This window comes from Anolis sagrei, chromosome 3 (genome assembly GCF_037176765.1).
Source record: "Anolis sagrei isolate rAnoSag1 chromosome 3, rAnoSag1.mat, whole genome shotgun sequence".
Lineage (NCBI taxonomy): Eukaryota > Metazoa > Chordata > Lepidosauria > Squamata > Dactyloidae > Anolis > Anolis sagrei.
Window position 1 is genome coordinate 189,652,045 of NC_090023.1, and position 25,378 is coordinate 189,677,422.

At 39.3% G+C, this 25,378-nt stretch overlaps 1 protein-coding gene across 1 annotated transcript in view; it reads left to right on the forward strand.

The window, feature by feature from the left end:
* The first annotated feature begins 928 nt into the window (after window positions 1-928).
* Window positions 929-25,378, forward strand: part of CFAP46 (cilia and flagella associated protein 46) — a 114,685-nt gene continuing 90,235 nt past the window's right edge. Inside the window, exons 1-14 of the mRNA XM_067465754.1 lie at window positions 929-1,049; window positions 3,749-3,840; window positions 5,253-5,377; window positions 5,467-5,598; window positions 7,019-7,083; window positions 8,090-8,254; window positions 13,142-13,265; window positions 15,890-15,984; window positions 17,425-17,526; window positions 20,181-20,280; window positions 20,917-21,015; window positions 21,869-22,059; window positions 23,469-23,697; window positions 24,261-24,381. Of these exons, the coding sequence (XP_067321855.1) occupies window positions 3,792-3,840; window positions 5,253-5,377; window positions 5,467-5,598; window positions 7,019-7,083; window positions 8,090-8,254; window positions 13,142-13,265; window positions 15,890-15,984; window positions 17,425-17,526; window positions 20,181-20,280; window positions 20,917-21,015; window positions 21,869-22,059; window positions 23,469-23,697; window positions 24,261-24,381 (1,597 nt within the window). The 5' untranslated portion in view covers window positions 929-1,049; window positions 3,749-3,791. The remainder of the gene's footprint in view (window positions 1,050-3,748; window positions 3,841-5,252; window positions 5,378-5,466; window positions 5,599-7,018; window positions 7,084-8,089; window positions 8,255-13,141; window positions 13,266-15,889; window positions 15,985-17,424; window positions 17,527-20,180; window positions 20,281-20,916; window positions 21,016-21,868; window positions 22,060-23,468; window positions 23,698-24,260; window positions 24,382-25,378) is intronic.

Here is a 25,378-nt window from a genome sequence, read left to right on the forward strand (position 1 = left end):
GTTCAGAATGCTCTTTGATTGTAGGTGAACTATAAATCCCAGCAACTACAACTCCCAAATGTCAAGGTCTATTTCCCCCAAACTCCACCAGCATTCACATTTGGGCATATTGAGTATTTGTGCCAAGTTTGGTCCATATCTATCATTGTTTGAGTCCACAGTGCTGTCTGGATGTAGGTGAACTACAACTCCCAAATTCAAGATCAGTGCCCACTAAACCCTTCCAGTATTTTCTGTTGGTCATGGGAGTTCTGTGTGCCAAGTTTGGTTCAATTCCATCACTGATGGAATTCAGAATGCTCTTTGATTGCAGGTGAACTATAAATCCCAGCAACTACAACTCCCAAATGACAAAATGAAGTGAAGGACATACATTTGAGTGAAGGACATACATTGGGTTGTTAGGTGTCTTGTGTCCAAATTTGGTGTCAATTCGTCCAGTGGTTTTAGAGTTCTGTTAATCCCACAAACGAACATTACATTTTTATTTATATAGATTATCTGGCAGTAGGGACTCACATAATCCAGTTTAAAGCAGAAAACGTGGGATCAGATCCCAGGATATATAGGGCCTCTCTGGAAGGGCCCCCACCAACACCAACAAAGGGGTCCTTCCACACAGCTCTTTATCTTATGGTCTGATCCCAGATTATCTGATTTAAACTGGAATATATGAGACCCTACTGCCAGATAACCTGGAATTAAACAGATAATCTGGGATCAGATCCTGGGATAAAGGGGCAGTGTGGAAGGGCCCTTAATTATCCTCGCTGCTTTCATTGGCCAGCTGCCCTCCCTTCCTCTTTCCCAACAGATACTGAGATCTGCTTCGCTCTAATGCCCCTCCTTCTCTCTGGCCACACTAAGGTTTCCATTTCGCTTGGAAAGGAATTTTGCCTTGAATTGCAATCCGTAGGGCGAGGGGCGGAGGGAGCGGTGGATGCGTTGCTAGGATACCGAGAACGCCGAGGCTGGAGATGAGCCTGGGATGGGAAAGGCCTCTTCCTTGCGACCTTTCTTCAGTGAGAAGTAGAAGCTCCTTTTATACAGTGGGTCCAAATCCCTCTTTACTTTCCTCGCTTCGTGTGAATCTGTTGCGAAAGGGTATCCGTAACTGGTATACAGTCGTTCCTCAGTATCCACGGATTCTGGGCCTATGGATCCAACTATCCGCGGGTGGAAAATACCAAAACAGAAATGCCAAAACAGCAGCCCTTGATTTCTATTAGAGACAGCTTTTTTACTATGCCATTGTATATAATGGGACTTAAACCCCTGTGGATATTTTAAGGGTGCAGCCATTTATTTATTTATTTACGGCATTTATATGCCGCCCTTCTCACCCTGAAAGGGACTCAGAGTGGCTTACAAGATATATATATATATACAATATATTATATTATTAGCATACTACAATATCTGTATTATATATTACTATATTGTACTATATCATATTGTAATACTATTAGTAATATTACATGTAATACAAATACATAATTTTTAGTATCATATTTAAGTTAGGCCTGAATTATTCAACACAAAATCCTTGGAAAATGTTTCCTGATGGTAGTATCTATAGTCCTATTATCAAATTAAATGTTGCTGTGGCCCAGTGTGTAGATATGTGTTTTGTGTGTGTATATTTGTGTATTTTGTGCATGCATTGTAATGTATTTTTTGGTTTTTGGCTTTTTAAGTCCCATCTGCTGTGTTTTTCAGTATTTTTATGAGTGGTAGTCACTCGTTGGCCTGATAAGTGTATTGTGTCCAAATTTGGTGACAATTCGTCCAGTGGTTTTTGAGTTATGTTAATCCCACAAACGAACATTACATTTTTATTTATATACCCAGAGGTGGCCCAAGGTAATTTTCAATGGTAAGCAAACAGTATTTTGGCGCCCCCCCCCCCAACCAATCACTGATATATATATTTTCTGTTCGTCATGGGAGTTCTGTGTGCCATGTTTGGTTCAATTCCATCATTGGTGGAGTCCAGAATGCTCTTTGATTGTAGGCGAACTATACATCCCAGTAACTACAATGTCAAGGTCTATTTTCCCCCAAGAGCGCCTCAAGAGCACCCCTGGGCAAAATCAACTATACTGCAAATGCTTACTTTGCGTAATGGGTTGAGCCACCTCTGTATATACCTCACAACCTCTGAGGATGCTTGCCATAGATGCAGGAGAAATGTCAGGAGAAATGCCTCTAGAACATGGCCATATAGCCCGAAAAAACCTACAACAACCCAGTTTATTTATATCGATTTTTTGTAATATTACATGTAATATAAAATATATAACTATAATACCATATTATTATTTTGTATTACATTATAATATTATAAATGTTATATATATATATATATATATATATATATATATACACACATATATATACATACATACATACAATATATTGCATGCTGGTCCTGACATCCGCCGGGAAGTAGCAGCCAATAGTGAAAGGACCAAGGCAGAGACATCTCCAGCTCATCCCCTGTTTGGATATCAGCCAGCACGCCAACGACTTAAATCTAGACATAGTTTTCTAAGATCTACAGAGACACTCGCTGGAACACCTCAGCAAGCGAGAGTCCAAAAGTGGCAGGCCCAAACCCAGCACCTCAACCAATGGCTGATACCAAATGAGAGACTCCCCCCTGGGCACACAGAGGACTGGGCGACTTGGAAGGCGCTGAACAGACTGCGCTCTGGCACCACGAGATGCAGAGCCAACCTTCAGAAATGGGGCTACAAAGTGGAATCCTCGGCATGCGAGTGTGGAGAAGAGCAAACCACTGACCACCTGCTGCAATGCAACCTGAGCCCTGCCACATGCACACTGGAGGACCTTCTTGCAGCAACACCAGAGGCACTCCAAGTGGCCAGATACTGGTCAAAGGACATTTAACCAACTACCAAACTCACAAGTTGTGTATTTTTCTGTCTGTTTGCTTGTTCTGTTAGAAATGTAATATATAATGGACTGGTTGCTCTGACACGACAAAATAAAATACAATATATTATATTATATTACATTACACTATATTATTAGCATAGCAGTTTAATGCAGTTTGACACCACTTTAATTGTCATGGCTCAATGCTATGGAAGTTGAGAAGTTGTAGGCTTCTCTGCCCAAGAATGCGGGTGCCTAACCAAACTAGAAGTCCCAGGAGTCCATAGCACTGAGTCATGACACTTAAAGTGGCGTCAAACTGCATTAATCTTACAATGTAGGCACACCCTCCAAGGCCCCCATTTACTCTGCCATATGGAATCCAGATTATCTCCATTGAACTGGATTATATGGCAGTGTAGACTCCTATAATGCAATTCAATGCAGATAATATGGATTATCTACTTTAATAAACTGGGTTATATGGCAGTAAGGAAGGGGCCCAAGGGCCCTTCCACACAGCCATATAATCCAGAATATCAAGGCAGAAAAACCTGCAATATCTGCTTTGAAGTAGGTTATCTGAGCACATGCTCAGATAATACCATATTATTATGGTATCTGAGCACATGCTCAGATAATAAATAATAAATGTTGCCATATATTCCAGTTCAAAACAGAATATGGGGGATTTTATTCAGCTGTGTGGAAAGGGCCTCTGATGAATATTAACCTGTGTCCAATGTCAGTTACTGATAACTTGTAAATGTTATATTAGCAATTCATTTTTAAAAGATTGATTTGTTCTTTTATATTAGCTAACTATCCATGTTTTTTTTCTTATTAGACAATTCCAAAGTCCTACAATTTAATTCTGTGATTGAGACGACATGGAGATACTGATCAGGCAGCAGTTGTCAGATGCTGAGAGACACCAAGGTAAATGACAATATAAACTGTTAGGAAAATTACTTGACTTTGTGCAGGTCGAGCTTTATGATTTCATTTATGAAACAAATATATCTTGTGCCAAATTCCATACAAAATGAATCAAACCCAGTGAATTGGGGGGAAAGGTGACTCTGATTGGTCTTGAACTTATGGAAATGTACAAGATGTTAATCTAGGCTTCAACATCAAGTTTGTTCAAAGACCTTTTATAAATACTACTATTACTACTACTACTGCTACTACTACTACTACTACTACTAATAATAATAATAATAAAACGTTATTTATAATTATATAATGATTTAGGATTTTTTTAAAGATACAGAGTTGTGAAGTGTTAGTTCTGGAGGTGTTGAAGAGGAAGCGAAAGAGAGATCAATATGACTTGGCTTGGACTAACCTAGGAAAATGGTTACATCACTTTGGAATTGTGTGTTTTAGTTTTTCAGACTTTTCTCCAGAACAAAACAGCACATTGCTGTTCTGTGTCACGTAAGAGTTAAAAACCTTCTGATGGCAACAGACAGTCCCTGAGGGCCCTTCCACACAGCCCTATATCCCAGAATATCAAGGCAGAAAATCCCACATTATCTGAGTGTGAACTCAGATAACCCAGTTTAAAGAAGATATTGTGGGATTTTCTGCCTTGATAATCTGTGATATAAGGCTGTTTGGAAGAACCCTAAGTTACAAACAAGACAGGTTCTGTAGGTTTTTTCTTAAGTTTAATTTGTTTGTAAGTTGGAGCAGGTACATTTTTTAAAGTTTAACTCCTGCCAAATATATGTATTTTTAAGCTTTGGACAGCATAGGGAAAGGCTAACACCCCTGTGGGGTTTGTTTTGCTGTCTTTGCCTCTGTTCAAAAGATTTCCTCTCACTTTGTGCCCCGTTAGAATTGGATTTTGAAAAAAATGGCTTGGTGTGGAAACAAGGATTGATTTAGTGGAGCTTCAGGGCCTTTCCACACAGCCTTATATCCCAGAATATCAGGTCAGAAAATCCCACAATATCTGCTTTGAACTGTGTTATCTGCGTCCACACTCAGATAATGTGGGATTTCCTGCCTTGATATTCTGGAAGGGCCCTTGGATTTTATTCAGCTGTGTGGAAGGGAGCTTTGATGAAATACAGAGATTTGTACACCACTCTCTTTGAATTACAATACAGATTACAGCCTAAATGGTTGGCATTGACTGTTCTAGTTTAAAAGCACCACTCCCCGCCCAAATTTAAAAATTGAAAGTGAGTTATGTTTTCAATTTCCACCGTTTTGGTGCAAGTGTGGAGTATATGTATTCAGCACATAGCTGGCCACGAGAAAAGAAATGTAAATTATTGTTTTATGTGTCCATAAAGCTGGATATAAAATGTCATTTTCCACTTAATCTTCTTTTAAAGATATGGATGCATTGAAGGGTGCCTACAGTTTGATCAAATCAGCTAATGATGGAAGATCAGCCCTTGATTCCTCAGAACATTTCTCTTCTGACTTGTACATCTTGTGTGCAGAGCAAGCACATAAGGTAACAATTCTCCTTTTTTCATGATGGTGGCATATTCTCTGCTAAGCTTTTATCAGTTGAATGAAAAAGTGAAATATGTTTCATTGTAGATGGGTTTCCCGAAAATGAGCAACGACTGTCTACACATGTTCTTTAAAGGGAAACCCCCTGTTACCCAATTTTTTGGCAGAGCATACCTGTGCCAGAGCCAATTATATACACCTGTCTCTACTGATAATTCGGTAAGTGTTGTTAATTTAAGAGCCAGATTGTTTGTAATGCATTATGCCAAATGAAATGAAAATGCATGTTGCATACTATATACTATGGTTTGGACAGTATAACAACTTAACTTAAGGAAGTAAATAAAAGTAGTGTTTCCTGTCTCCTCTTCCTTATTTGGCGGGTCTTGTGCCCTCCAAAGCCCCTCTTTGGAGGCCCCCCAACAGTTTTTGATGGGATACAAAAGCATACTGGGAGTGGGTAGGTGTAGAACTTAACTGTTGCCCATTCCCTGAACAGTACAATATTATATATGTCTTCTCAGAACATGTAGGCATCACTAATTTCAATGGAATTTCAACACAATACATTTGTAAAGTATAACAACTTCAGTTATCTTCGGATCAAAATCAAACTTGCATATATCATAAGCTATTAACATTTGTATGAGGAGAGAAATTTGGAAGTTAGAATTGCCTGGTAGATTTATTTCAAGACCACTTTCCATTGATTGATCTAGAGTTGAATCCTGAAGTTAGCCCTGTTATTTTAATGTCAGGACTTGTGTTTTTAATAATGCTTTTTACAATCAATATTGTCAGAATTGACATATAGATCTGATCTTGTGTGAAGTCTTAGCTCTGCCTTCTCCTCTCCTCTGCTCTAGTTCCCCCTGTTTATAGGCCTTCCCAATAGTGTAGAGACCTTCCTTTGTATTAGTTTTTGGTTATCTTGCTACATAAAATAAAATTCATACAAATCAGTTCTTTTCTATTCAGATAATTGGGATTGTGCACTGGGATTGTGGTGCAGCAGGCTGAGTGTCAGCTGCATTAAGATCACTCTGACCAAAAGGTCATGAGTTCGAAGCCAGCCCGGGTTGGAGTGGGTTTTCAACCAATTATGTGTAGCCTGTTGTCGACCTTTGCAACCCGAAAGACAGTTGCATCTGTCACATAGGAAAACAAGGTACCACCTTAAAAGTGTGGGGAGGCTAAATTAACTGATTTATGAGGCCATAAAGAAGGCTCCAGCAAAAGCATTCCAGCCAGGAAGCATGTGGGAATGCGGAAGTGCTTCATCAGTGTTGCAGATGAACGATGAAAGCGACAGCTCCCCGGCAGCCAGAAAAAGTTAAATAGCCTCTGTCTATGTCTGTATATGTTGTATGTCAAAATTGGCATTGAATGTTTGCCATATATGTGTACACTGTAATCCGCCCTGAGTCCCCTGCGGGGTGAGAAGGGTGGAATATAAAAGCTGTAAATAATAATAATAATAATAATAATTGGAATTGAAATGCTATCTTTATTCAGTGTATTTCATATGTCTGCAATAAATAACTGGATGGTATATGCGGTCCACTTTTCCTTCCCACTTTTGTGAATAAATTCAAGCCAATATCTGATTCTAGAGTAAAATATTTTCATTAAATTTTAGGAACAATTTGAAAAATTCATTATACACTTGCTGAAAGCAATAGACTTTGCATTAGGAGATACAAGGTAAGACTTATTTCTCACCATTGTCTTAAGAATCATCTTAATACCCAATTCTGCCACAAATCTGAATCTGTAGCTAGCTAGATAAATAAAAAAGATCATAGCAAATAAATGCAAAATCATAATAATTTTATCAGATTTGTTACACATTTTGCCAAATAAGATAGCTTCTAGTCCTATTCATAGAAAAACAACCAAGATATCTTCGTGTATTTTAAAAAAATCATGTTTTTAAAAATTGGATGTACTCAAGCTCTATATTGCAATCCCTTTATTTCAATACTTGTCCATGGTTTTGGGTATCAATGTGTGGGAAGAGCCAGGATACAGAGCTATATACAAGCACAACACCAGCAATAGTGAACCGACAACATGTAATGCTTGCAGAGTGGATATTTTCCATAATTCTTCCCAACCCAGAGCTTTTATGAGTTATCAGTAACTTTAAAAATATTTATCCTTTATTTGTTTTGTATTAAGGCTTATTCTCTTCTACCTTGGAACTCTGTCAGTAGAAAAATAAGGCATATATCTTTTAAATAAACAAATTAGTCATTATTTATTATACATGGATGACTGGTGTATGGAACCGGAAGAACAGAATTGTGGACAAACCAATTCAATCAATGGCAAATCATATCCAAAATGTGAGAGAGTTGTATGTCAGATTGATTCTAGTTTTAAAATAGTATTTGTACAGCCCAGAATGCATTAATATGACTTTGTGTCTATGTCTTGTAAGGCAAGAAACAATTATGTGTTCATTAGAGAAAACGTAAATAGGAATGTGGGTCTGATGAGCCTAGGGTCTTCTACTTCTTTTGAGTTCTCAAAGGCCACAAACTATCTTCCTTGTATACTTGTCCCTCCTATACCTTAAACTGGTAATTCATGAAACTATATGACAAGCTGAGGGGAGGAGACTTGAACAGGGCAACATTTTAGATCTATTTTCCTTCATGCTTCTGTTTTATTTATTGTTATCTCTAATGTTCTCTTTTTCTTCCAGATACTATTTTTTGATATATAATGCTTCTGTAATCTATTGGAGGAATATAAGGCCATTTTTAAAACCTGGGTTCCGCCACTTTCTTATTCCAAGCCTCTCCCAGATTGTCCTTGCACTGAAGCACCCAATTGAAGAAGACAAAGACTGGACAGCAGAACTCATGATGTACGCTAAGTAGATGTTGAAGGGTCACTGTGTGGCACCTGCTTATCATTTTTACCACTACTGGGTTATGCATTTCATGCGTTCTTATTCCCTCAGTCTATAGAAATTGCTTTATCAATCTTATGCAGGATGCAAATGTACCCTAAGAATGTTACACAAATCACATATCTGATAGAAATCCTTAAGCATGAAAAATGTACAAGTTTAAACATTCTCACATCTTTGAGAGCTTTTTCATTCCAGCAACACCAGATAGTTATAGATCAAGAATACATAAAATGTATTTGGACAGTAATTTTGATAACAAACTACGCTAGTTGCTATTAGCATACATAAAACATCCTTACAGCAGTTGTAGAACTACAACAGTGCAGAAATAATGAGTTACCAGTAAGAATTAGAAATCTAACAGCTCTTATAATCATTGAGCAGTCTTTGCACAGCATCAATTTTTTTGTCAGTACTTTGTTCTTCTTGGTTTCCACTGAGCTGAACAAATCAGACATGTTTGTCTTTCCTTGCCAATTGGATTGCTAACTCTTTCAAATGAATCTACTCCGGACCGCATATAGACAGGGGAATCAATATGATGATGTTTTCTTCCATGATGTTAGTATTTATTTATCGTGTCATCAGCAACCATTGTATTACAATTCTAACAGAGCAAAACAAACACAGAGATTAAAAAGAAAAAAAAGAAAGAAAAAAAAACCACACAGATTTTGCAAATTTGGTATTTGGTTAAATGTCCTTTGACCAGTATCTGGCCACTTGGAGTGCCTCTGGGGTTGCCGCAAGAAGGTCCTCCATCGTGCATGTGGCAGGGCTCAGGGTGCATTGCAGCAGGTGGTCAGTGGTTTGTTCTTCTCCGCACTCGCATGCCGAGGATTCCACCCTGTAGCCCCATTTCTTAAGATTGGCTCTGCATCTCGTGGTGCCAGAGCGCAATCTGTTCAGCGCCTTCCAAGTCGCCCAGTCTTCTGAGTGCCCAGGGGGGAGTCTCTCATCTGGTATCACCCATGAATTGAGGTGCTGGGTTTGGGCCTGCCACTTTTGGACTCTCGCTTGCTGGGGTGTTCCAGCGAGTGTCTCTGTAGATCTAAGAAAACTATGTCTTGATTTAAGTCATTGACGTGCTGGCTGATACCCAAACAAGGGATGAACTGGAGATGTCTCTGCCTTGGTCCTTTCACTATTGGCTGCTACTTCCCGGCGGATGTCAGGTGGTGCAATACCGGCTAAGCAGTGTAATTTCTCCAGTGGTGTTGGGCGCAGACACCCCGTGATAATGCGGCATGTCTCATTAAGAGCCACATCCACTGTTTTAGTGTGATGAGATGTGTTCCACACTGGGCATGCATACTCAGCAGCAGAGTAGCATAGCGCAAGGGCAGATGTCTTCACTGTGTCTGGTTGTGATCCCCAGGTTGTGCCAGTCAGCTTTCGTATGATGTTGTTTCTAGCGCCCACTTTTTGTTTGATGTTCAGGCAGTGCTTCTTGTAGGTCAGAGCACGGTCTAAAGTGACTCCCAGGTATTTGGGTGCGCTGCAATGCTCCAGTGGGATTCCTTCCCAGGTAATCCTCAGAGCTCGGGATGCTTGTCTGTTCTTAAGGTGAAAGGCGCATGTCTGTGTTTTAGATGGGTTAGGGATCAGCTGGTTTTCCCTGTAATAGGCAGTAAGAGCACCTAGAGCTTCGGAGAGCTTCTGTTCTACCATCTCAAAGCTCCCTGCTTGAGCAGTAATGGCACGATCATCAGCATAGATGAAACTCTCTGTCCCTTCTGGCATAGGCTGGTCATTTGTGTAGATGTTGAACATGGATGGAGCAAGCACGCTCCCCTGAGGCAGACCGTTCTTCTGTTTCCGCCATCTGCTTCTCTGGCCCTGGAACTCAACAAAGAAGCTCCTGTTTTGTAGCAGGTTTCCTATGAGGTGGGTGAGGTGGTCGTCCTTTGTGATATTATACATTTTTCTCAGGAGGAGGCGGTGGTTCACAGTATCATAGGCTGCTGACAAGTCTATGAAGACAGCTCCTGTGATCTGCTGCCTTTCAAAGCCATCTTCTATGTGCTGGGTCAGGTTCAGCACTTGTGATGTGCAGCTTTTGCCTTTTCTGAAGCCAGCTTGCTGTGGGATCAGACAGGGGTCTATATTTTCCATAATTCTATGCAAAATAAGTCTCTCCAGAACTTTGTAGAGGTGGCACAACAGGGAGATTGGTCTGTAGCTTTTTGGGTCATTACGGTCTTTGCCTGGCTTCAAGATGGCGATGACTCTTGCTTTCCTCCAGATTTTGGGGATCTGACAGGATGCCGTGCAGTTGTTCATCAGCTCCAGCAGCCAGCGCCTTGCTTTTGGACCAAAGTTCTTGATTTGTTCCATCCGTAGATCATCCAAGCCAGCTGCTTTGCCATTCTTACATTTGTTGAGAGCCATGTCCAATTCAGTAGATGTAAAGGGTTCATGGAGGTTGTTGTTCTCAATCTCTGGTTGTCTGGCTATTGGTTTCTTTCCTACTTTGGTGGCAAGGTTGGGTTTCCCATTCTTCAAGAGTTGGTGTGCTATCTGATCTGCCTTTATGTTGGCATGGGTATTAGTTTGTGAGGGGTCATTGCTCAGCCGTCTCAGCAGCCTCCACGCCTTCTGGCTGCTCCTGCCCATGTCGACCTCTGTGATCAACTTGATCCACTGTTCTTTCTTGGCTTCAGAGATGGAGGACACAATGCTCTGCGCTGCCTGAAGAGTCTGCTCACTGAATGGGTCTTCGTTGTGGAGCCTGTAGTAGTTTTCCAACAAGGCAGCTGTTTCAGGAGTAATGCCCTGGAGGTAGTGGGTTCTGCAGCCTCTCGGTATGGAGGCCCGTGAGCAGGTTTTCACTATTTCAATAAAATGTTCGTATTCCTCAGGGATTGGCGCGACCGATGTGATCATGTCATTTAACATGTCTGAGAATTTAGTCCTATCTGCCTTTCTGAAGTTGTATCTTCGTTTAAATCGAACTTCCTGAGGCCTTATTGTTGGGAACAGTTGGCATATTATTGGTCGGTGCTGTGTGTTTGGGATTGGTGGTCCCACTGATTTGGTGCATTGCTGTACGATGCTGTCGCTCACAAATAAGAGGTCTGGGTTATAACCTCGGTGCCATCTCCCGCTGTTGTAGGATGGTGGGAGCTTGCTATCATGGATGAGGGATAGTTTGTGCAGTTCAGACCAGGACAGGACAGCCTCTCCATTTCTGTCCTCTTGGGCATAGCCCCATACGTGGCTATGGCTGTTGAAGTCACCAATTACTACCGCCCTTTGGTGCCTGTCAAAGTTCTCGGGGGAGGAGAAGCAGAAATCTTCATTTGGGGGCTTGTACACAGAGGTGATGGTGATGTTATTAAGCTCTACTGTTATAACCTCGATATTGTTTTCTTCAGTGTTGTGGGCACTGCTGACTTGGAGGCCTGGTTTGACAAAGACAGCACTTCCATACTGCGCATGTGGTCTTTCCGCTACTAGGATCATTCCTGGAACTTTGGGTCGTTTCTGTCGTTCATCCCTGTGTGTTTCTTGGACACACAGCACATCACATTTCTTATCTCGGCACAGTTCATAGAGCAGTTGTTCTTTGGCAGCTGACATGCCTTCAATGTTGATTGCGATTATTGTTATGGTTGGTCCTGAAAAGGACCGTTGGTTGTTTTGCTTCCTTGTTTGCATGCTTCAAGTCGTCTCTGGTTGCTTCTGGGTTGAGAGAATCGGCCGTCTACGAAGACGTTGCCCAGGGGACGCCCGGATGTCTTGCAATCCTGCGAGGAGGCTTCTCTCATGTCCCCCATGATGTTAGTGATGCCTCTTTCTTTTTTTTTTTAGCCTATGGAGAGGCATGATGTTAGTGATGCCTCTCCATAGGCTAAAAAAATTCTTCCGAGGATAATAAAAAAACAAAAATAAATCTGGCCATGAAATTACAGCCAATCAGATGCTGGTTCATATTTTCTGGATTTAATGCCATCTTGATTCATTCAACTTCCATCTTTACTTGTCAACAGTGATTGAACAGTGGTTATACTTTACAGTTGATTACGGATAATATTGTGTTGCTGAAGGCTTTCATGGCTGGAATCACTGGGTTACTGTGAGTTTTCTGGGCTGTATGTCCATGTTCCAGAAGCATTCCCTCCTGAAGTTTCACCCACATCTATGGCAGGTATTCGCAGAGGTTGTGAAGTCTGCTGGACACTAGGCAAGTAGGATTTCAGGGTGGGAATGTTCAGGGTGGGAGAAAGAACTCTTGTCTTCAAAATTATTTGGCGACTTCTTCATTACAAGCATAAAACCAAATGCTCTGCACTTGCAGTGTCAACTTCCTGGAGCTTCAACCTCCAGACAGGAACTGTTGCAGCTAATACATGATCAGAGAAGGAGAGGGAGACCTCGCATCAATCTTGCAGTTCTCTAGGGAGAGGGAATGGGGAGTGATGGAGTTGGACCTCTTCCTGGCTCCCTGCACAATTGCAGTGGGGAGAGAAATCAGCTGCTCATCTCCCTAGGACTTTGCACCCCTCCTGACTATTTAATGTTCATAGCAGCACGCAATTTGATTTTAAAATGTGTAAATATATGCATTTACTTTCATTTTATTATACATTAAGATCCCATTAATCTAGTGCCATGTTGAAAGGGGTTCTGAAGTGAAAGCCAAAGATTACACATCTAATAAATAAAACAAAAAACACCAATCTATTTTTTGCTTATGATTGATATTATTCTATTTATGAGATATATGACATGCCTTTATATAGGTTTCGAATGAGATGTACAATGATATAGTAATATTTGTCATTTATGAACATCTTGCAAAATTGTATTTTGCATATTATTTTGTTTGCCTTGCAGAGAATTGCTTGAATGTTTCCTGGATGCCTCCAGATTGGAAGAAGCTGTCGATTTTTCATCTACTGCGGCAGCATTCATTAAAGAAAATGTTCCAGGGAGATATAAACAACTATTTTCTATAATGGTAACTCTTAGAAAAATAATTCAGAACTTGTGTTTCAATTCCTATGCTGATAGAGTTCTGCATTCAGGTCACTTAGCCCAGTGTCATCTGTGCCAACTTTCTCACCTGAGGCCAGCTTGGCAAATATAGTTTAGCATATAATAAAATTGTTATGTGCTTTTGTTCAAGTGGAAAATGAACTATAATAGACTTATAAGGTAAGCAGTATTATTTATTATTTATTTCCAACATTTCTACCCTGTCCTTCTCAACCCTCGAGGGGAGACTCAGGGTGGCTTACACCGGCAACAATTCGATGCCGCAACGTACAGGCAAATATAACAGCATTTTAAAACAATAGATAAAAATTAAGTTAAAACAATTTAAAACATTATTATCAAACCATATAGCCATTTCCAATCCAATTCAACATCCAAAGTGCTGTCACACCTGCTGTCCAAAAGCCTGGTCCCAAAACCATGATTTAAGTTTCTCAAAGAAAGGAGGGATGAAGCCAACTTAATCTCACTGGGGAGCGAGTTCCACAGGTGGGGGGCCACCACCGAGAAGGCCCTGTCCTTCGTCCCCACCAAACACATTTGTGAAGCTGGGAGGACCGAGAGCAGGGCCTCTCCAGATGATCTTAAATTATGAGGCAGAGCGCAGAGGTAGATTCAGAGATCTGCCAGTGTGAATTCAGCAGAGTATTGTTCAAAGATACAAGGTGCACAAGAATTTTACATGCTTAACATTCCTCCCAGGCCACTTCTTGACATTTAAGACCATTTGTCTTAAGAGATGCCACTATATTTTCACAGTGGTGGGATTGCATGCTTTCCTGTGAAACTAGAGGTATGCTACTGCCAGGGCCTCCCTTACTGTTGGAAAGCCAGGCTAATAGAGAACAGCAGTAGTGGGGATGGGGGTTATACCAGTAATTGATCTCTCAAAGACAATGGCAGTGGCACCATAGCTAACGTGTGTTAGTTCTTCACAATCCCAACATACTACATACAAATAGAGCTGCATCCGTCTACAGGGACAGAGTTTACTATAATTCTAATTAAAATCTGTCAACCATTATGGAAAATAATACAATGGCCCACAAATTTGAGGTGCTCAGTGTGCATTCCAGTCCCCAAGTAAAAGGATAGCAGGGATTGCAGTTAATGGAGAAAATTGCTTCAATTTTCTATGCAAATAAAATGTTGCTCAAAATTCTACAATGAAGAATTTACCATATATTGGGTAAGAAATGTGAGATGCCCAAGCTGAAATTGGGAAAAGAGAAGGTCCTAGGGATCATATTGCAAATACACATTGGAAAATGGAGAGCACCAAAGAATTTCAGAATAAAATCAGCATGTGCTTTAGAGATTACAACAAAGCTTTTGGTTGTGCAGATCATGAAGAACTATCAATAGCTCTTAGAGAAATAGGTGTGCCGTTATATTTGAGTGTCCTCCTGCAACTAAAGCTACAGGGTTGGGGGTATGTTTGGCCAGCATTTAGTGAATTTAATGTATTGCATCCATATGTAGAAGCTCTGCATATATGTATGCATGATCCTAATAATGTTGGTGGATTCCCCCTTTTTTATCCTGTTCTATTTCTTCCTCTTGGTTCCTTATTCATGTTCAGTCTTGAAATAATGAGGAATGTATCATGTATAACTTCTCATGAAATTCAGTGTAAAATATTTACCTGACTTCCCACAGATGTTATATTAATAAAGCTACAAGAAGTAAGCAAACTAGGCCATATATTATATGCTTCTCAGAGGTAACTTTGAGAAAAGCATCGCAGCAGTGGTCTTAAAGTATAATATCAATTTAACAATGGTTATTGAGCTGTATTTTTCAAATGTGCTGAGACTCATCCTTTAATAATCGTATGATGGAAGAACATTCCTGTATTCATGCATTCTGCAGTCAATGGAAGCTAGCAATAACAGAGTTAAGGAAAAAGGCATGATTAAATTGTTGGCATGAAACTATATTTTGGAATGGGCAAAGCAAGTAAAAAAGAAATGGAATTGATTGTATTGTAAAAACGGAAAACCTTATAGACACTCTTGTACAGCAGTTTATTTGATACATTTTATTTGATTAATTTAAGGGTTATTTTTCTGTGTTATAATCCAGACTAGCACTATACTCCCTTGTTACTATAGGGCAATTTATGGCCTGTATGCGCCCCTCAGGGCTTCTCCCCCTGTATCAATGTTTTATCTCTCTAAAACTCTCTAAAATAATCTTTAGGGCAGTGGTTCTCAACCTGTGGATCCCCAGGTGTTTTGGCCTACATCTCCCAGAAATCCCAACCAGCTGTTAGGATTTCTGGGAGTTGAAGGCCAAAACATTGGGAGACCCACAGGTTGAGAACCACTGCTAAGGGAGTATAGAGAGCATTTCCATCACATTTGGAGGCCTCCAAGCCCCCTGAAGGTCAAATTCGCAAAATTTGTAGAAAATGTTTTGGTCTCAAATGCCCTTTGAGGAAATAGGAGCCGTTTTCAAAAGCTGGTGCCTCCTTCATGAACTTCAAACTAGAGTAAAAATTTTTGAAGGATTTGGAGCCTCCTCATGTTTCAATTCCCCAATGATTCTTATTTTAACTTAGATCACTCTTGTACTTGTTTATAGGTGTACCACAAACTGGTGGACATTTCTCAAATGGAAGATGAACTTGAAAGTTCTCCCAGCCTGAACATTATTTATAAAATCCGAACAATAGAGCTGTAAGTATTAGCTACTACAGGTGTAAAAGTGGCCTCTGGTCTAGAGAGATCTTTCAGTAGATGACTAAGTTCTCCTGACATAGTTTCATGCACAGAGAAGAACAAAATAAGGTGTGATGGAACTGTATAAGTCCCAGTTTCTTTTGTTAGGCTGCCTCACCCACAATTTGAGAATAGTGAAATTTCTGATAGTTTTATGAGGGTGGAGCTTAAGAAAACCCTTCCTGGTTTGGATAAATTAGTTTGCCCTGCTCTTTTGCCTGGGCAAAGAGAGCCATCTTTAGTTTAGGGTTATTGCCATCAGGGAATCTTGAAAGCAAGATGTGTCTGTAGTTGGCCCCAGTTAGATCCAGGCTTGGACAAGCTATTTCAAGCCAATAACTTAACTAATCTAGAAATTCATCTGGCTATACTGTCTGGAGTTTCCAGCGCCTTTAGCGAGGTGCCAGGCCTCATTAGGAGGAACTTGCTCTCTCTGTCTCCAGCCTGATCACCTAAAGCATTGGGCGCCCCAGAGGCCCCTCTACCAGAGAAAGTGAGCAAGGAAAACTTTCAACTTCGTCCTTCATATCCAGAATCATCCACGACCAACAACTTCAGTTACCTTCAAACTTTTAAGTATAGAATTGGTTGTGGGGAAATCAAGATAGTGCCTGGGTGGAGATAGGCCGCAAACCGATTAATAAATCGTTATCATTTCTTGAAAGCAATAGTTTCTGTGGGGTTTCTTGCTCAAACAGGAAGGCATCCCCCAAGCTGATAGAAAGTCAGGACATGTTAACGCTAAAGATATTTAAAGCAACTTGGATGTAACAGCACATAAGGTCTTATAATATATCTACACTATTGCACCTGAGATCACATGTACTCTGTTATCATCTGTCTTGGATGGTTTGCAACAGAAGTGATGGTCCAGAGTGCTTGCTGCTCTTTATTGGGTGCACAGACAAGTAGTGAACTGATATTTTGCTTTCTAATGTAAGTAATTAGAATGAAAACGGAGGGTCCCAAGAGTAGAACTACTTTCTCAAATACATTCCTTATTGCTTCTGAATTTACATCTCACTCTTACTAAAACTTTTCTAATCTAACCCTTTTCTTCTTGACAGATGCCTTTGAACAGCTGTCTTAGGCAAATGCTACACAAACTGGTAGTTCATGGATGGTTCTGGTCCACAAGCTCTCAGCTTCTGGTCCACAGAGAGTTTTCAGGAATGAAGTTGTAATCAATGGGCACAATTATGCTGCCCATCCCTAGACAATAGGGCCAGGGGCCAAATACATCACCCCATATTAGATAGCTTGAGCAGAAATGTCATACAGGAAGACAAAAAAAAAAACCTTCTTGATTTCATTTAATTGATTGCAGTCTGAACAAACTGTTGGATAAATTTTGTTTGGGGGTTTAAAAAAATATTAACCATTTGTAAAATATTGCAGGCAGTTAAATAAAAATGAAATTCCACAAGATGCAGCTACAGAATTGAGTAATATATATGAATTTTTGAAAGGATCTAGAAGGAAGCTAAATCGTAACGAAAGGTAAGTTGGGCATCTTCTCTTCAGAATTCTGAATTTTTTTTCAGGCTGCATTCTCACTCATTTCCCCATTTATATTATTTCCCTATCTTTATGCATTTTTTTAAAGAAGAGGAAAATATGTGTTTATTTTAGATCATGTAGGGCCCATTCAGACAGGCACAAAACATGGGATCTCTCTTGGTTTTTACCGGTGTTGTCCAAGCAATGCCTCCGGTATAAATGAATTAATTCGGAATAAACCAAGGTTTCCTTCAGATCTCCTCCAATGATTATATCCCCCTCTGCCTCCTGTTTTATTTTTTTTAAAGATTTTATTAATGTATCTTTTTTGCCTCTGGTATTGGAAACATAAACACTAATAAAAGAAAATTCACATTATTTTAATTTCCCACATACCATTATAAACCTTCTATCCCCATCTGTAATTATTGTCCCTGTTTTGAAATCTAGGTCATTTTTATGATAATGGCAACTACCTGAAATTTGCTCGTGCCCTTAGATTCATATTGAGCATCCCAATTAGTAAAGATTAACAGTTTTGATCTCCCTTTTTGTGGTGGGTCTCTTGCAAAAAAGCCACCGTTATCTGATTTCCAGTTAGCAGTTTGCTTAGTCTGTCTTTTTAATTACTGATTTTAGACCGTTGGTATTCACTGACATAATCCATAAATCAGCATTTAAATTATCCACTTTATAATTCTTTATGCTTTCTGTTCCCTTTATATCATAATTCTGAGTAAGTGTTCCCTTCCTTCCCATCCCTTCCTTCCCTTCCCCCCCCCCCCCCAAAACCCGGTCTGGATTTTGATTCCTCCTCGCTACCCATGGGAGAAATTGTGAAAAAGCTACTTCTTGCGATCTTCCCGACAGATTGTTTAGGGCCAGTGTCTTCCTTACCCTTTCCCTGCATTAATTATTTTAGTACAATGCTACTGATCCCTTATCTCAAGCTCAAGGACAATGAACTCCCAGTTTTATAATTTCCAATGTCTCAAAGGCAATCACCTCCCCCCCCCCCCCCCCCGCAAATTATAAGGTAAATAAAGACCCAGCCACCAACCTCATCTCTAATTGTGGATTATTCCTTATAATTATTCACATTCTTCACCTTAAACACCAGATTTTGATCAAATTTTAAAGTGGAAATTAGAAAAGGAGAAACGTCTGATGGGTTACATATACAAGAAATTAGTCAATATAAATTGAAAAAACTTTGTTAGAGATATAGAAAGAGAAGCTGAATAACAACAATTCAGACATTGAATGCTGGGTCAATTCAATTACAAATATCAAGTACATAAGGATTAGAGAAACACAAAGGAAAATACTGACTAAATGGTACAGAACCCCAATCAAATTAGCACACATAACTAAGTCAACCACAAAATTGTGTTGGCACAGAGGTGGAAAAATTGGCTCCTATATACATTTGTGGTGGGAATGCGACAGAGTACAAAAAAATTATAATAAGGTAAAAAAGGAAATGGAAGAATTAATAGGATATAAATTGGTTTTGAATAAAAAATAATTCTTCACCCAGATATTAGACAAGGACAAAAACATCAAGGATTGGGGGGAAATTATAAAATTAATGATAGTCTCTACCCAAGCAACTGTGGCCGTGGGTTGGAAAGACCATAGAAGTTTTAAAATGGTATGGATATCTAGCAGATTTTATGCTCTAGGACTGTATCTTTGAAAGAACCAAATATACATCAGGCCGAATCAAGAAGAATTGAGTACTGAAATGCGGAGGATTGATAAATAAAGTCAAAGGAAAAGAAAAATATAAAGAACTGAACCATTCTCTTTCTCCGATTGTTCAATTAAAATAATATTTGAATGAAGGAAAGTACTGTTCCCAGAGGGTGGGAGAGGGGTGTAAAATCAATAGACATAAGAGGGAGATAAAGGTGGAATAGGCAAGGTTAAGAACACTAAGAAAATAATATTTGATATGTATTTTGAAATGGTGATGGATTGTGATATTATTCTACCTGTGTCTGCAATAAAAACATTAAAACACCAAAGTTTCCTTGGTTTATTCCATATTTATTAAATACCTCATAAGATCTGGACTTTCCTTAAAGGCCCAGATCTGATGAGGTATTGGGCCTGTGGGGACTGACTTCTGGGGTCGCATTCTGCAACACTGGGAGTGAGTCCCCACAGCCATTTTATACCTTTTGGGCTCCTTGGAGCCCAAAGTTGTGTGTGGGGGGGGGGGGTGGCCCCTGATTTCCCCCTCACCCCACCCATCGCAGGTGTCAAGGCTTCATGGCAGCCATGGACCTTTTAAAGTAAGTTTTAGGGGGTAAATCGGGAGCTTCAGGGTGGCTCCATGCCCGGGATGGCATGTAGCCGTCCCCCAGGGAAAGCCCAGGGTTTGGGTTGGTGAGTGGGACTAGAACCCGTGCTAAAGAGGGTTATTTTAACTCGTTTCTGCACAGGTTTTACTTGTGTGTGGAAGGGCCCTAAGTTTTACCCTTTACTTTTCTGCTAGTCATAGCAAAACGTAGAATTCTGTCCCCAAAACCTGCCCTTGACCTATACTTGAGGTTGATTTATATACAAGTATACATGATAGATCTGTTGCATGTAAAATCTATGGCCATTATCAGTTTAATTCTAATTGGTTCTGTTTTCTTTTGCAGAATTTCTTTGTTGCTGGAATTGGGCCGACTTTCCTTAAGATTAAATTGTATCCCTATTGCATGTTCATGTATAGATGACCTAAACAAGTGCAAGATAAGTGTGAGTGTTAGGAATGACTTAATTATTTTGTTATGTATCTAGTCTTAATGTAGAAAGATTTGTTCATTTTTTCCTAATGTTTGTGAAGGGATGCACGAAATATAGTAAAAAAATTCAATCATATTTATATAATATTAGTCGTTATCAGGACTACTGGAGTAATTGCTTCCTAAAAGCATTTATCACTAACAGTAAGTAAAGTAATGTGTATGTGAAGGATAATCTTCACTGAACAGATGTGCAGGTGGTATACGAGTAGTATTTTTTATTATTTTGTGATCATTGGAATCTTTTTTGGAAAAATAGATTTGCAAAAACCTACCTGTGTATGTCTATAACAAGTCAGCTGAGAATAATGCTTCACACAATTGATGAAGTCTAAGGATCCAGAGCTTTTTATACTGTTTGTCTGGGGAAGAAAATACAACTATCCTTTTGGAAGTTGTGTGGCAATACTTATTTCCCCTTTGGGGAGAAGGTGGTGGGGTATAAATAAAGATGATGATGATGATTATATGTGTTTCAAATACCTTGATTCTGAAAGTACATATGCATAACATTATAGCAAAATATCTGAAAGCATCCAAATATCATGATTGTTTATATTCCATAATGAGAATGTGTTTGTTTTAATAGGATCAGGGAAAAGAGATTGAATTAGATTGCTTGGAATGTGACTGTGAAGTTAAGAAACTTGGGCCTAAAATTGAAACATATGCTAGAAGTGTCGTTGAGGTATGTTTGCTCTTTTATTAGTGCCACTTTGCAAAGAGGCCTTCTCTTCTCCCTATCTTACACACTCCTACACATATTCTGAAACTTCAAAGTCATAGAGGTTTGACACGGAAATAATGTCTTCATTGTTGAATGATTGAGTGGTTGTTCTCTAGTGCTGGGGCTATTAACCTTTTTTATTCCATGGACTCTTTGCCAGTCCATGGACCCCTTCTCAGAAAGTAAAGCATGTAGTTTTGATACTCAACATCAATGTTTCACAGTAGTTTGTATACAGCAGGACTGTGATCACATGTGATCTAGTGTGGTTCCTAAAACTGCTGTAGCTTCAAAGTTTAATTGAGTGTAAGATATGCAACAACTGTAATAAAATGAATGGTACTATAATTTATTACATACATTAATAAGTGAAGGAAATGCTAGATTTCAGTTAGAGGTCAGAGAAAATAAATTGATTTTTTCCCCCAAGTTTAAGCTCCCAGACCCCCTTTCCATGGGCCCCCAAGAGGTTAAGAACCCCTGCTCTAAACAATGCTGGAGATTGATCCAGAGATATTAGTTTATCCCCTGTTTTGCCCTAAGTAATCACATAGTCTTTATACATATCTTGTTGGTTTTTAACTCCCTCTTAACAATTTATTTTAGAGGAAGGGAAACTACAAAATAAGTTATGTTCTTAAGTTTTGCCTCTTCTTGAAGTCACTCCAGTAGAAAGACATGAACACAAAAGGAGAAATGATCCCTATCAGCATACTATCCATATTATTAAATGGTCTGTGGACTAGCATCAGGCAGAAAACATTGTTTAATTCAATAATCAAAACAAAAGCAAAGTATATATTTATTGTTCTAGGCACAAATAAAGGTTGTACGGAAACTGGAGCTAATTTTAAACCGTGCAATTCGGCTACGGGATCCTAATGTTATTCAGGCTGTATGCACGACCCAGTGGAATATCTGCTTACCATTGCTGCAGCCCAACTTGCAACAGCATGTACGGAAACCACTGTTAGCTATTGCTGAAATCCTAGAGAAGATTGACAGGTGAGCCGGTTTTGGAAACATTCTAATTAGTTGTGCTGTAGGATATCCGATATTCTTTATATGAACATGTAAGGAATTGAGAATCTCCTGGAGAGCCCCTCTAGATTAAAAAAAGGTATCTGTAAGTGTCAGGTTTTGTTTCTGTAAGAACTAGATTTATTTTGGATATTAATATTACATTTTTTTTCTTTCCAAAATATTTCCTGTGAACTCACAGCATTATCAAATACTTTTCATTCCAACTTCAGATCAGTTTAAATCAACCCAGAATCTTCTGAAATAAAATATATCTAATCTTTGCAATCTGTTTGATTTTGGAAGTAGCTAAAGTAGCTGCTGTCAACTAAACATAGCTATTGTTTCCAGGACATATATTCAAATGAGGAAATAGGAATGTCAGCATTAAACCGAAATTATCAAAGTGTTTAACAAATTTAGTATTGCTAAAGTTCTTTGAAAAATAATACAGAGGGTTCTGTGAAAACAGCTGTAAAGCAGTTTCTGAAACATTGCCTGAATCTAGATGTAACACAAGATCAGTGGATGGGGAAGGAAGAACACAAGGAAAGGGGGGAACAGGGAAGCCTGGGTTGTTTCAAAAAAGTGTGTGGATGAATCTGGAGAATGTGTCAGTAAAACTGAAACAAAAAGAACTTGGAATTCTTGATACTTCCAGAGACTTTTTTCCCCATTCTGCATAAGTCCATGTACAGAGTCGGATCATTAGTCCATCAAATCCAGTACATTCTTCTAATTAGTAGCAGTTCTTCAAAACTATAGACACTTTTAACAATATTTTTGTATCAGGATGTTTTAACCCAATATCAGGGGCTCTATTAGGAAACCCTACTTCAGGAAATAAAGCCTGACTGCTCATTGGAGGGAAGGATATTGGAGGCAAAAATGAAATATTTTGGCCACATGATGAGAAGACAAGAAAGCTTAGAGAAGACAATTATTCTGGGGAAAATGGAAGGGAAAAGTAAGAGGGGCCGACCAAGGGCAAGATGGATGGATGGTATCCTTGAAGTGACTGGCTTGACTTTGAAGGAGCTAGGGGTGGTGGTGGCTGACAGGGAGCTCTGGTTTGGGCTGGTCCATGAGATCATGATGAGTCGGAAGCGATTGAACGAATAAACAACAACAATTAGGAAACCATGGTTTAACTGTTGAGCTGGGTTGCTCAACAGTAAAAACATGTCTTCAAAATACAATTTTTGTATATATTAAGTACACAACCTTTTTGAAAAATATGGATGCCCTTCAAGAAGTAGTTGTCCATACAAATCTCTCTCTATTTGTCCAATTTTATACACATCTAAACACTTTGCAATAAATATACTTTGCCTAAGCAGAAAACTTAGAGGACATCTTAAACATCTTTAAACTGGGTGTGGTTGTTGTTACAGCATGTTGATTTTATTGCGCTGCCAAGTGCATATTGAAATTGCTCGCATTGAAGAAAAGGGAGACAGAATTGAGGCTGCCATGGAACATGTGCAGAAGGCCATTGACCTGGATAATAATGGCCAATATAATGAATACCTTAAGATGGCTTTCCATAGGCTTAACCTAAACACAATCTTGTACAAGTCACTGGACCGTCTGGAAGACCAAGCAAGTTTGATGGTTGAACAGGTGAGACTAGTGATTGTGATGATGATGCTTTTTGAATTATTATATTCTAGATGTGACTCACGGACAGTGTTTTGAATTAGAATATATCCAGATAGTACCCACTTCAAAGTTCATTTTTAAAAATGTATGTTGATATAAAAGACCAAGATCAAGTATGCCACCATCAAAGGCTTTCTTGGTGAGGACACACGAGAGCCTTCCAAACATCTGGAATTTCCTTCCCAGGGAGGTTGGACTGACCCTCCTTCTTGTTGTCCTTTTGCCTACAGGCAAAGACCTTTTTGTTTAGCAGACTTTTTGTTGCAGTGTGTGTTTACTTATTTTTCTTAACTTCTGTATGTCTTTTATATGATTTTATACTGTTTTGTGTGGTGAGTTTAACTTTTTAAAAAAGAAAATCTTGTTAGGTTTTTAAATTCACTTAATTTGGGAGCCACCTTGAGTCCCATACAAATAAAATGAAACAAATAAATAAATACATATTTTAGCAGTAATCTTCAGAAGTGATTATATATAGTTACAACTCCTGATTGTGTAATAAGAAATCCTTTTTTAAAACCCAGGCTAAAAAAGGAACGGCAAAAGACAGTGTGAGAAAAAAACGCTCTCTCTTGATGAACGCTGGCCGTGCGCTAGCCCCTGAGGCATTTCAGATCGTCCTTGATAGTGAAAATGAAGCTAAAGGTATTGTGCTTTTTATGTCTTGGTAAAAAAGAGAACCTTGTGTCACTGTTTCTTCCTACTCTGAAGAACCATTTGATTGCAGTGGTTAGCTTTCCTGAATGTGGAAGAGCTGAACCAGTTTCATAAAAGTGTGTGTGTTTATGAGCGCTCCACTAATAATGGCTGGCCTCCTGTCCCATATTATGACATTGCCTTGCTTCTGGCAAACAATCACATTATGAATAAAAGCTGTTATTTTACTTTCTGCTTTCCTGCTCACTCTGAGAAGTTGTCCAGTGACAATTAAATTGGAGATCCTCTTTGTCCAATCAGAAATCCAATCAGAAATGAGCTGTTGGAATTTTAAGAACATCTAAAGACCTGTCTGTTCCAGCGGGCCTACCCAGCCAGTTTTTAAACATGAATTTTAAACTCATGTGTTTTGTTTAATCTCTGTTTTGTATGTATATATATATATATATATATATATATATATATAATAGAAATACATTTTAATATGTATATTTTATAGAAATACAGTTTAATATGTGTACTTGGTATTTTTACAATGTTTAAGGGCCTCCTGGAGGTGCAGCAGGTTAAACTGCTGAGCTGCTGAACTTCCTGAATGGAAGGTTGGCGATTCAAATCCAGGGAGCAGGGTGAGCTCCTGCTGTTGACCCCAGCTTCTGCCAATCTAGCAGTTAGAAAACATGCAAATGTGAATAGATCAATAGGTGCCACTTCTGCGGAAAGGCAGTGGTGCTCCATGCAGTCATACTGGCCACTTGACCTTGGTGGTGCCTATGGATAATGCCAGCTCTTCGGCTTAGAAATGGAGATGAGCACCACCCCCAGAGTTGGACATGACTAGACTTAATGTCAGGGGAAACCTTTACCTTTTACTACAATGTTTATGTGTTTAAACCTTCCTCAAGCCATGAGGAGAGATGAGTAAGAAACACAATTGTTGTTGTTGTTGTTTGATTCACAACAAAATTAGTACACAGCAAACAAG